The sequence below is a fragment of the Hipposideros armiger genome, unplaced genomic scaffold (genome assembly GCF_001890085.2).
Source record: "Hipposideros armiger isolate ML-2016 unplaced genomic scaffold, ASM189008v1 scaffold_26, whole genome shotgun sequence".
In the NCBI taxonomy this organism is placed as follows: Eukaryota; Metazoa; Chordata; class Mammalia; order Chiroptera; family Hipposideridae; genus Hipposideros; species Hipposideros armiger.
The window spans coordinates 1,492,900-1,506,219 of record NW_017731376.1 but is presented as its reverse complement, the minus strand read 5'-3'; the positions used below and the strand labels follow the sequence as shown (position 1 = coordinate 1,506,219).

General features: G+C 40.0%; 1 protein-coding gene across 7 annotated transcripts in view; it reads left to right on the top strand.

Moving 5' to 3' along the window:
- Window positions 1–13,320, top strand: part of LEF1 (lymphoid enhancer binding factor 1) — a 118,539-nt gene that overhangs the window by 91,399 nt on the left and 13,820 nt on the right. For all 7 annotated transcript variants that reach the window (XM_019636012.1, XM_019636017.1, XM_019636013.1 and 4 more), the window contains 3 exons: window positions 2,044–2,166; window positions 3,182–3,344; window positions 8,414–8,521. In XM_019636012.1, the coding sequence (XP_019491557.1) occupies window positions 2,044–2,166; window positions 3,182–3,344; window positions 8,414–8,521 (394 nt within the window). The remainder of the gene's footprint in view (window positions 1–2,043; window positions 2,167–3,181; window positions 3,345–8,413; window positions 8,522–13,320) is intronic.

Below are 13,320 nucleotides of genomic sequence, written 5' to 3'. Positions count from 1 at the left end.
AGAGCAGGCACCAGCCACACCCACCAGAGAGATGAACTTGGGCACACTGAGAAGCTGTGCCTCCAGAGGACTTCCTTTGCCGCCTGACCGCAGGACAGGAAATGTCCTGAAAGTGGATCTCATAAGAGACTGTTTTAGTCAAAATATGCTGGGGGTGGGGTCAGGGGAAGGATAAAAACTGGTTTGGTCTAAGTTCGATAATTTGCTTTCTTTGAGGAAAGTCATATTCGTTAAATGTGACACTGTTTGAAAAATGCCCAGATAGCCTTCCTGGACCAAGGCTGTCAGAAGAGAAAGAATGGTGCCCACAGGCCATCAGTCCTTCCGGGATGTGTGTCCTAGTGTGTGAATCAGGCCATGTGGCCACACAGTAGTGCCAGTGAAGCTCTGTGAGGTCTGCCGCCACACCGCTCTGTGTCATGCTTTGCTTCTGGACAGGATGGCTTCTGTGCTTGATGTACACACACATTGTGATGTATATCATCTGTGTGTTCGATGTTGCTTTTTCAAGGGAGCTAGCATTATCATGCCAGAAGTCAAACTTTTGGGCTAGTAACTGGTTGTGAATCTTTCTTTACTTTTTATATAGGTATGAAATTTGCAGTTTCTGTGGTGAATTTCAGCTTATTAAAAAACATTATTCAACAAATTGTAAATCTAGTCAGTTGGGAGGGGATGAAATTAATATCCTTCCCCCAAAATATATTTTTACACTTTGTAACATTGTAAGAACTATCTGGTGACAGGATTTTCTCCTAGGCATCATGTGTTTTTGCAAATGGTGCATTTAGCAAAGTTTTATTATTTGATCAAATATTTGTATTTTTACCATGTCGCCTTAATTTTTAAAAATTTGTTTCTGAAATACTACATATCCAAGCAGAGCTCCTTGTTGCCTTCCCGGAAGAAGGAATTAATTGCACAGGCTTTGATGAAAGACCTGAGAATGTTGTTCTTGCTGAATTATGTGTTTACTTTAAATCAGTTTGAAAAGCAAAGATTTCCAAAGCATACCCAAATTTATCCAAAGCACTTGTTGAAAGCACTGTCTGTCTTTATTTTATTTTTCTTGCATGGCAGTTTTCCCTTCTTTGTGTTGGATGGTGGTGGATAGCTTACATTTTTATTATGCTCTACAAGCATACTGGGGGGAAAAAAAACCTTTATTTTGCACGTGTAGCTTTTACCTTGACGCAGAACTGTATTCTTCCCTTTGATTTTGTTAATCGGTTTTCCATAAGGCTTGATCTCTCAGACATTCTTTCTGCAAAGAAAATTATTTTGGATGATGTTAATGGCAATCTTATTAAACTGGGGACTGAAAAAATATCTTCCTGTCCCTGATTTTCTCAGTTGTTCTTTCCTAATATTATTAAAGAAGACCAACGATATGAGACGACTCTGATGGTTTGCTTGGGAATGTAGGCCAAGGTTTTTAAATGTGATGTCTTTCGCTTTTATTTAATAGTCATCTAAAAAGCAAAATCTTAATGAAGTGTTATATTTCCAATAATCGCTCTTACTAAAATTCTTTTGAAAACTGCTTTGCAAGAAAAGTGACTCAATTTTTTTTTTTTGATCCTGTGGCCTAAAGAAAAATGCCAGATTCTACTATTAGTTTGGAAAAAAAAATTCTGTTATGAAGGGAATAATTATAAATATTTCCCACCTGGGCCGGCCGAGTGGCTCAGTTGGTTAAGAGCTCGCTCAAGAGTTTGAGCTCTGAGCAACAGGGTCCCCGGTTTGATTCACGGCCCGAGCTGAGCTGCCGCTGAGCTGCCAACAGGTGGCAGGATGGCTCAGCTAAAAATAAATAAATAAATAAATAAATAAATAAATAAATAAATAAATAAATAAATATTTCCCACCTGAATACAGAAAGGAAAGAAATGAATGATCAACCCATTCTAATTTATAGTTGCTACTGCTGAGTGTAACTGCTAATAGCAGTTAGTGGATTGTTTCCGAATTCTATTGTATCTCGCTTTGGCGACAGCAGCCACTAGTACACCTTGTTCCTTCTCTTTCTTCCCTTTTTTTCAGGTTTTCCCATCACATGATTCCTGGTCCTCCTGGTCCCCACACAACTGGCATCCCTCATCCAGCTATTGTCACGCCTCAGGTCAAACAGGAACACGCCCACACTGACGGCGACCTGATGCACGTGTAAGTCTGCCTGTAGTCTCACCTGTGAATGAATGCCTGAAGACCCTGAGGATTTAATCACAATTTCTTCTTCACTCCTGTTGAACCTCCCCCCTCTTTTGTTGAGGAAATCAGTGTGGCTTTGCTTTGCTTTGCTTTAAGCAGCTTGATTCTCACTGTGAGCTGATTTTGATTCTGAGATTGGAAAGGAGCACAGACCCCAAAAGATCAAGGGAACCTCACCCAAATGGAGTCATCTTCAGAGCACAGGCACTAAATAAGCCTGAGCTGTGTAAGCCTGATTGTTGGGGAGCCCCTGGTGGTGCCTGAAGGGAAGTGGAGAACTCAGTGCTTGCCCAAGGGACAGTTTTCCAGCCTCTTGGCTTCAGAAGCACAGAACTCAAAGGAGTGGGGCATACCAAGCCCAGGATTCGCTGTCGGGCCAGCGTGGGCTCAGTTGTTAACAGCAGGGCTCAGCGCCTTGAGGATAGGAATTGAGTTTCTTACTGTAGGGTTTGCTGACTGGGACATGAGGAGGGGTCCACAGGAAGCACAGGTAGTCCACAAGACCCCAGCACATGTAGGTAAAGCCAACATGCATTTGTTTGGAGGAGACAGTCTGAAGTTTCACGAGCTTGCCCAAGAGGCCCTTGACCTCCCCAAAGTTAAGAACCTCAGCTCTGAAAAAGGAATGACCACTTGTACTAGAGGGCCAGCTTTTCCCGAGGTGACCAAGGAGCTCAGCGTCACACGCCCATTTCCATTTTGTGTTAAGCACTTCTGTAGCTTGGGGGGAATTTTCTCAGACCGAAGGATCCTCACTCACAAAGCTGGAGAAGTTGACCTTCCAAGTTGGTGGTGTTCCGGGGGCTTGTGGAGGGCATAGAGTGTTGTCCCCAGCCTGAGTTTGACCAGTGTAGAGTGTTGTCCCCAGCCTGAGTTTGACCAGTGATGTAACCAGATGCTCTGCTTTCCTCCCATCTCTTCCTTATCCTGTCCCCCCCCCCACCCCAATACCACCACATCCACCTTGTAGGAAGCCTCAGCATGAACAGAGAAAGGAGCAGGAGCCAAAAAGACCTCACATTAAGAAGCCTCTTAATGCTTTTATGTTATACATGAAAGAAATGAGAGCAAATGTCGTGGCTGAGTGTACTCTGAAAGAAAGTGCAGCTATCAACCAGATTCTAGGCAGAAGGGTAAGTATTGGGATGGTATATAAATCTTTGTGGGAAGTGGGGAACTGCCTCCTTAACACCTGACCAAGTGGACTTGCGTGTCAGGTGGTCATAGTAGGCATTTGGGTAGTCACCAGCCACTTTGGGAAGTAACAGAGAACAAGGTACACTGATAACCGTTTGGAGGATTAATTGATAAAATGCATTGTAAACAACTTAGATTGTACCTGGCACATAGAAAACTTCCTGTAAATGATAACCACTTCCCCTGTTTCATCTTTCAACAAGTATGTATTGAGTGTCTTCTATGTGCCAGGCATGGTAGTCCAGCAATTTAGATAATATTTGCTAAATAAAATAGATATCATCCTTGCTTTCATGGAGTTTAAAGTTTTATGACAGGATACAGATAAAAGACAAATAATTGCTGAATAAATAGATAATTAAAATTGTGACAAATTCTCTGTGAATGTACAGAGCAAGATCCTGTGAGAAAGAATAAGAGGGAGCTAGGGAAGGGCCCCTCTGAAGAACATAGTATTTAAACTGAGACCTGAGGGATGAGTAAGGGTTAACCAAGTGATTAGGGGAGGGGAAAGCGGACTCTTCCCAGACGGAGCCATGTGTGTGTGGACTCATGTCTGAAGCAGGAAAGCACTGAACCCACCCAGGGAGCAACTGAAAGGCCTTCCTTGGAGGACCAGCCATGATTCTGGATGAACCCTGGCAAACAGAGGTTGGCCACTCCTTCCAAGATAGAAGCAGCTCTGTGCCACTCAGAAGCTTTAAGTGGGAGAATTTATGTGGCCTAGAGAAGTCTTCATTCTGGAAAAACCATTCTCTGATTGTTAAAGTGTATATGAGGCACGTTTCTGGAGAGCCCCTTTTCTTTTCATCCGTTCTTTCACCCATGCTAAGATATTTTCCTGAGCACATATATACCAGGCACTAGGCTGTCACTAGCACAGTCACGCTAAGATGTTTTTTTTTATCCATCCACCAGCCAAAAGGCTAGTCGGTCTTTCCAGGTATTTTTCTAAAGGATTAAAATGATTCAGATAGGTATCTGAAGAGTGGTGGAAAAAATTTGTATTTTTCTAATTCGAATTATATTTTCACGGCAATAACATTGTAATTTTAGAAATGTTTCATCACAGTTGTTGATGCTCTTCATATATGTGTCGTGGATTCTTAATTGTGCATTTGTGTATTTGTTTTTGCCACCTCTCAAGAAATTCATGATTTGCAAATGAACATTCAGCGAGGAGGGTTTAACAACTTTTATGAGACTTAGAGGATCATGTTTTAGCTGTTATTGATGATCACTTTTACCACATTTGTTACAAACCTAATATATTTCAGCATTCCTATGAGAAAGCATTCAGGTTGGATGAACAGGCAGAGGGAAGCAGAATTGCTTTTCTGCATTATCGATTCCTGTTGGATAACAACAACAACAAAAATACAGCTATTTCCAATCTGCAAGGCACCGGAGTTTCAGGAGTAGGGTGCAGTGGTAGATTATAGCTTTTTGGTGTCTCACGTACAATACTCTATCTCCCTGTGGATTCTTAAACACTTAATAACAGTAATTACAGTGATTTCCCAAGCCAGATCATAGCAAAAGAGTGATTCCCATCATCTTTGAAGAACCCCACCTTATAAAAGCTTAAAAGCTGATGACCATTTCCCCTGACCCTTTAAAAGAAGAAATTAGAAGAAAAGAAGGGTTGACGTTCTTATTTTAGCTTGTGTAAAACTCTTAGCTTTTTTTTTTTTTCTTTTTTGAGTTAAGGTCCCCTGGTCCTCCAGCAGGAATTCTTTTCCTGCTCAAGAAACTAAGGATATGATATGGAGGTATGCTTCCTATTTTTAATGTTTCCCACAGTTGCTACTTTCTCAGCTCCCTTAACAATCCCCAGATCAGAGCATGTGTCCTAACGGATGGCTCTCATTTGGGGTCTCTCTCTGTCTTTGATTTGGACACCTGTTTCTATTTATAGGTCTCTGAGATCTTTGATTAAGATCAGGTTTTCTATCCTTTCATAACTCCCCTCTGGCAGAGTAGTCCTTGCTAGTTCTTTAAAGTTCCTGGCTTTAAAATCATGAAGTTTTACACTGGGATAATTATAATTCTTAAAAGTGGAACTTAACTCCATACCTGAACATTTTATCTTTTGATTTTTATTCATCTTTACTGTATTTCTAAAATAGAAATATTGATTCATATGAATTAATCCAAGTTTTCTTTTTCATATTATAAATAATAACAAATCTTAACTTTCAGATATGCTTTCTTTTTAAGACCTTACCGGCTATTAGAGGAGGTCCACTTATTGCAAATGTATTGTCAGGATTTTTAAATCTTGGAACTGGATGAGTTTCTTCAAATTAAGTGGATATTTTCTCAACAACTTGGTGAAATCTTAATGAAATTTGGTTTTAAAAAACAATTAACTCCTAAGTTTTCACTAAGCACAAATGATACAGAAGCATATTTAGTCAATTGTCTTAGAAATTCCTGTAAAGGAAGACCCGTCTTTCTAGTTTGTACTAGACTTACTTTTGCTTCAATGCAAAACTTTAATACTATTGTTTGACCTATTGTTTTACTCTGGTAAAGGATCTTTGGTGAGTGGATTTTGTGCATTAGAAATATCAGGAAACTAAAAGCAATCAAAAATACAAGTAAATAGTTTAGTCTGTGGCCTGCTTTTCCTCCTTGCAGTTTGCTCAGTTTGGTCTTTCTGCCAACCTGTTTTTGTTTTCACTGTAAAACACCTGGTGGTTTGAGGTGGAAGATCCCAAACTCCATATGCATTTTGGGAGATGAATTTTATAAAACTTCAGGTTTTCTCAGCAAGTTATAAAGCTGCCATAAATTATATAATATTATACTGATATATTGCAGTAGCATAAGACAGATATTACTTGTCAAACCAATAAACAAATTGACAAAGTCAGACTTCTTTCATTAATTTCATTTCCTCTTTGACTTCTTGTTTGTTCCTTGTTGGTAATACACTCTGCCTCTGCCAGTCACATTTATTTACTACCATTATTGTGTAAATATTAATGATTAGCCTTTTCTCAAAAAGAACAATCAAAGCTGACCTTTTCCATTGTGCCAGCCAGCTTGTTTGTTTCTCCCTGTGAAGGTCTCTAGCACCAGGCCAGTGTCTCCGATTTAGGAAAGCTGTCAGTTGGTAGAGGAAGTGTGACTTTTCTTGCCTAGTGTAACCTTCACTGCTGACCCAGACATGCCTTCCTCCTAGGCTCCACTGACTCTCTGCTAGTACGAAGAACTAGGTAGGTCTCAGATAACTTTTTTAGGGTTTTTTTTTCTTTCTTTCTTTTTTCCCCCTACCACCTCCACACCCCCTTCCCCAATTCTTTTTTTTTTAAGAAAAGTCCAGTGTCTCATTTGCCCTTAGGCTCAGGCCAAATCCTGCTGTGTGTCATACTTCTTAACTTTACACTCTGCATTTCTACAGCAATTAAAAAATAAATCATCTACCCAAATCCAACACAGAAGCCCTGGCTTTTAAGGGGCTTTTGAAGGAAATGACATCCGTCGACCTGCCCGTGGGCACCAACCGCACCTGTACTGGGAGGCTGCAGTGGTGGGTGGGACATGGCAGAAGGTGCTTCGGCGCCCTTCTTGAGGTGGGGTGTTCTTAACAAGCAAGAACAGCGGGTGTTTTTGTTTTCCTGGGGAATGCTTCATAGCCATGCTTTAGGGGCTGAGTCCCTGTGGATGACGTAGACACGGCCTCCTCCAGGAGAACGTTCTCATCAAGCTTGCGCTTCCTTTCCTCAATCCAGCCATACCTTCCTTTTCTTCTTCTTGTTTTATCATTGTGAAAACCAAGAACAGGGACATTAAAATCAATGCGCAGGTAGACATGAATGAGAGTCACCTAGCCTGGAATGGAAGGAAGTGAAACGGAAAACTGCACCCCCTAGTGCTGGGGCGAGCAGGAGTCGGGAGGCCCCGGGCCGATTCAGATGCGCGAGTGTGCATGTGGATATACACCAGGTACGGTGCGGACTCAGGTCTGCTGCACCTGCCACCTCTGTGCCTTTGCCTCTGGACAGTGGGTCCCCCAATGCCCAGCCAGTTCTCCTGGAAGGTTCTGTTGACAGATCTGGCCACTGAGGAAGTAGGGAAAATACTTAAAAGACTGCCTACTGGGAGCCTGGGGTAAGCTGTGGGGAAACATGCAGAGCAATGTGCAAATTACAAGCTGCTTAAAATCCCAAACGGTTGCCTTGCCTACATGAGCTATTTTGCTATATATGATACATATCAGTTATGTACCAGGGAAATGGAAACTTTGAGGGATGTCAGCCATTGTAGTCTCCACGTTAGGTACTGCAGCCTCAAATGCTACATGGCAAAAATAAACTTAAATAATGCGCCTTGCTTTCCATCAAAAGGAAACCAAAAACCGTGACCATCAAGTGTGCACGTGTGGTTATGCAATGTTGTCAGTGTCCTGTCTGTAGACAATTAGTGCTTATATAAGCGTGAGGAGAGGGTGGAGAGACTGAGACAGACAGACTGACTTTTGATGTCTTGCTTTATAGACAGGATCATATGATGAAGGTTTCAGACTCTTCATATGACAGAGTGGGAGAGTGTCCATGTGAAGCAAGAATGTATCTGTGGAAAAGACATCTGGAAATTATCACATTTTGCATAAATAAGTGGTACTTAGGCTCAGATATCAGAATATGCTGCAAACTATGAAAAGGGGCTAAGTTGGGTGTTGAGGGGCAGCAGTGAAAGTTCCTTTTAGTTTATATGGGAAAAGAGAAAGAGTGGGTGACAGATCATTTTATTTTGGATACAAAAGCACAGAATAGAGAAACCAGAGTTTGAGTTTCACTCTGGCCACCGGACTCCCACTGGATTTCTGCAGCACTTGGGTCTTCTGCCATTTATAGATAAATGAAAGTTTAAATATTTTCTTTGTATATTAAAAATTAATATTATCATTCTGCAGTGTTTGAAACATGAAATAGATGTGACTGCTTCTGTTTTGCCTACTTTGATTTGATTTTCCCCCCTCCCCTCTTTGTTTTAGTGGCATGCCCTGTCCCGCGAAGAGCAGGCTAAATATTATGAATTAGCGCGGAAGGAAAGACAGCTACATATGCAGCTTTATCCAGGCTGGTCTGCAAGAGACAATTACGTAAGGCCCGTCTACGCACCGACGGCTCTCTGCCTCCACCCATTCTTTCTTTCTATTACTCTCATGAAGGAAATGTGTTTTAGAGTGTATCTAAATGCTGGTACTATTTCCTATTTTGGGGAGTTAATGAACTTTATAATAAAGATTTCATGGATATAGCACAAAGCTTTCATTGCAAGCTTTGAGCTCATATATATATATATATACACATATATATATATATGCGCATATATATGTACAGTAAAACCTTGAATTGCGAATAACTTAGTTTACGAGTGTTCCACAAGATGAGCAAACATTTCTAATACATTTTAACTTGGTGAACGAGCAATGTCTTGCAATACGGATAGTTTGTTTCCGGAACAAATTATGTTCGCAAACCAAGGTATTAACTGTGTGTGTGTGTGTGTGTGTGTGTGTGTGGATGGATGGCTAAAAGTACTAATACTTCTAAGTAAAACTTTTTAAATAAAAATAAAAAGAATACCTTATCATTAAAATGTTGGTGAAACAGGGCCGGCCAACTGGCTCAGTTGGTTAAGAGCTCACTCAAGAGTGCGAGCTCTGAGCAACAAGGTCGCCGGTTCGATTCCCGGCCCGAGCTGAGCACTGCTGAGCTGCCAACAGGGGGCAGGATGGCTGAGCTAATAAAAATAATAATGTTGGTGAAAAAGATTTTTTTAAAGCCCATATTCTCATCATATACAGGCAACATTAGTAACAACTAGTTACATTACCTTCCAGTATTTTTTCTGGGCATATGTTTTTATTTTTTACTTGGATATAAATGTGTGTGTGTGTGTGTGTGTGTGTGTGTATGTACATACACTTTTGTGTTATGTTGGTTGCTCTTGTATATAATAAAGCATTTTTCTGTTAAGGCATAGTGTTTCTATGTGTCAATCTTAATGGCTATATAATATTTCATTGGGTGAATGTCACAGGTTACTTAACGATTTTTCCCTGCTTTTAGAGATTTAAGTTGCTTTCTATTAAGTTACAATTGGAAATAATTCTGCAATGAACATATCTATGTGTAAAATTTTCTGTATTTAGGACTATTATTTCTGTAGGGATAGATTCACAATAGTAGAATTGTTGAATTAAAGAATATAAATATTTTAAAGGCTCTTGATACATATTGTCAAATTGCTTTCTAAAAGGATTATATTACTTTACAATTCTTATAAACGATGTATTCAAGTGACTGTTTTGCCACAGACTAATCAGAACTGGGAAAAAATTTGGTTTTGTTTCATATTAATGTATCTTGATGTCTATGTATTTTATTCAGACACAGTAGGTATTATCATATTTTAAAAATTGTACTAATTTTATTGGCAAAAATACCTCATTTATATTGCCAATTATGTTATTACTTTAGAACTTAAACATCTTACTAATGTAGTCTTGATACAGCAAAGAATATTTCTAAGAAAGTATATTATAAATGATGTAGAGGGGAACAATTTTGATTATTTAAGCTCTTAATTTAAAATTTTGAAGATCATTTTTATTTTCCACATAAGACTGGCATTCAAAATGACAGCTAGGACAGTATTTAGTGAAACTGCCCCTTTTTAAAAAGGCGAGGGTGATGCTATTAATATGGAATTTGACATGTGGCCATTGCTGTAGATGGTCCTATGCGGCTGCCTGCCTGAGGTCTTACATCCCATATAATGAGACACCAAGACGTTTGGAACACATTTGTTCCCTGTAACATGCTCCAAAGAAAAATTCACTATTGGAGCTTAAACTTCGGGTACAGCCATGACATAGGAAGTAAGAGTCCTACTGTTAGTTACTTACAAGCAACAGCTCTTCAGCTCTTCTGAGCTGTTGTTTTAATAACAACCATATGCCAGTTGTCAAGAACTGTGTAAATGCTTTGTGTTATTTCCCAATCCTTATAACAATCCCGTGGCATAAACAGTACTACCACATTTTACAGATGAAGGAGATTGAGGGGTCACGGAGGTTAAGCAATTTGTCCACGGCCCTGGAGTGGCTCGGCTGCAAGTTGCACCCAGGTCCCTGACTTCACCATCTACGCAGTTTTCCTCCTGAGCTGACCGGCTCAGTCTTCCAGGGCCTTCCTAAGAAGACCGCTTTAGTTGGAGAGTTTTCTTCCCTGAACTGGGCATCTGTTCTCTTGGCAGTAATTAGCCTCTTTCTGGGGAGAGCCTTTGTGATACCCTTTAAGTGGGAAGATCAGTTTCCCAACTAAAGACTTTCAAAAGTGCCCTCTTCTAACCCTGCGCTGGACCCCCTTAGGCTGTGGCTCACGGAAAAGGGGCAGGCTGACACTCTCTCTCTGGCCCATGGAAGAGCTTTGCTGTGCTGTGAATTTGTGTAGATTTAATTAGCGTTGCTTGTTGACTATCTTTGAGTGAAGTGTCTGGTTCTGATCCTTACGTAAAGGAGCAAGTTTTCACTCTTAAAAAAGAGATAAACACATATTCTCTCCTTTTCTCCATGTGGAGGGATGGGAAGAAAGTCGTTTTAAAGAAAGCCAGTGCAATGTGAATATACCTTGAAAATTTTTCCTCTGCACAATTTTTAAAGGAAGTTGTTTTGTAAAACTTGATTTTAGGATCCTCTTGACTGAAGGGGAAGCCCAGGTTTGTTCCATACCGTTTTTATAATAAATATAAGCCTACTAATTGAGGCAAACAAAAGTCAAATCAATTGATAGCACTTTAGCTAAAAATAGTATTCTTAAAATATAAGAAATTTGCTTTGTAAATCTTAGTATTTACTGTCAGAATGCTAACCTAATCCTCACTAAGATCATATGAAATATATCTCAATGATTTACTATTAAAATGCCCTATTCCATGGCATCATAGGTTTTAGAACTTCAATTTGTTTTCCTAATTTTATTTTGTATAACTTTTATAACTGAAGTTTTCATAAATCAACAGTGTACATATTTTCTTAGGTAAGGTCAGCCAAATATTTATATTGTTAAAGTTTTTAAATGTAGTGCTTAATAACCCCAGTATTACACTGGGGTGCCAAAAAAAATGTATACAAGTGGACACTTTGGTCAACGTTGCTCAAGCAGTAGTTCGCCGTAATCAGGAGTGTCTGGATGCTGATGGTAACCACTTTGAGCACCTCTTATAATTGCAGAAGTCAAACGTGACTTATATTCTTTTGTTATCGGTTTATATTGAGTATTGCAATTTTAATACAGCTATCCTTTCTTAAAATGTGTATACCTTTTTTTGGCACCCTCTATATAATTTTAATGAAAAATGTTTTTATGTTTATCACATGTGAATTTTGTGTTTTTTATGGGTAAGTTAACCTTCTTTTTACCCTAAATGTAGGTTCTCTCGAAACGCTAGTTTATCCCTGGAATGTAGATAGCATAGGTTATCTCACACAGGCAACAGCAGTCTGAGGCCTCAGGCTACAGTCACGTGTACTAGGCATGTACGAGGTTGCAGAGACGCGGGCGGTGCTCTTAGGAGCCGATGGTCCCGTAATGAGGAGTTCAGGGACAATGGACCATCACAGCACCTGTGCAGAGTTAGACTGTGGCACTGAGCCCTGCCTGGGGGTGCGGTGGTGGGGAGGGATGGGTTAGGACAGAGAAGGTTCCTGGAAAAGATGACATGAGATGAATGTTGAAGGGCAAATGTGAGCTGGGAGGAGAAAGCGAGGAAGACTGTTCCAGACATGAACCGACCTCACAGCACCTTGTGAAAACCACAGTAATTCCATTTGAGACATAGCGGATGCCTGGGAGAAACAGTCTCTCCCGCTGTCTGCTCCCCTCCTCCCAGAGCACCTTCACATATCTTAAAGAGGACTTTGCTATTTTTAATACGCCATTTCCCAGGGCTGCCTTAGTGTTCATGAGAATAGTTTCAGTCAGTGTTCCAGAGCTCTATGCCTTGAATGGTCAGGTCATATGACATGAAGAAAAACTACCTTGAGGTGCATAAAAGGATGACTTTTGTATATTCACACAGTATATTCAGTAGAATCGTGTAGTTTTATTTTTTATTTCTTAATGTGATTATTACAGCAGACATAAGATAGAGATATTGGGTGTGATATGTGTTCTGTTACAGTCACTTGAAAATACCATCCTAATCCAGGGTTGTCGTTTACTATTCCTATAAATCAAATATGTACTGTGTCAATGTCCTATTACAATTATTTTTTGAGGGGAACGTAATTACGAAGAAGAACGGGAAATTAGACCACTATAAGTGGTCTATAAGTTCCACTAAAAGTGGAATTTAAATTTTTACATTTGTGATTAAGATGATTTTGAAATATATTTAAAATTGCACACATACCCATGTTGTTGTGTCTGTTTTAGGTAGCAAGCTCCTTCGTTGGCAGAAATAACCATTTGAAATTACCTTTAGTTTTCTCAAGTTCTTCTTGAACTATCGTTTCTACCTTCTACCACTATCCTTGGTCATGTCATTCTTACACTATTAGGGCTTGAGGAGCCTCAGTTAACATCCGGAACTTTTAATTATATGGTAGAATTGACAGTAAGGAAGATTTATCATGAACACCAGCAGAAGCGGGTTCTAAGTGTGGTGGTTAGAAATAAAAGGTCTGCCCCTCTAAGTGGGCTTTCCTTGAAGGGGACTCTGGGGCCACAGCCCTAGGAAATCATTATCCTAGTATGTGTGTGTAAGATGTCTCCCAGTGTCAGTGCTAATGATACTAAGTATGAAGCTATAGAGACTAAGGTCACAAAGAAATAAGATTTTCTCTCTTTCTCTTGCTTTCTGGCTGTTTCTAGGCACAGATGGGAGGGAGGG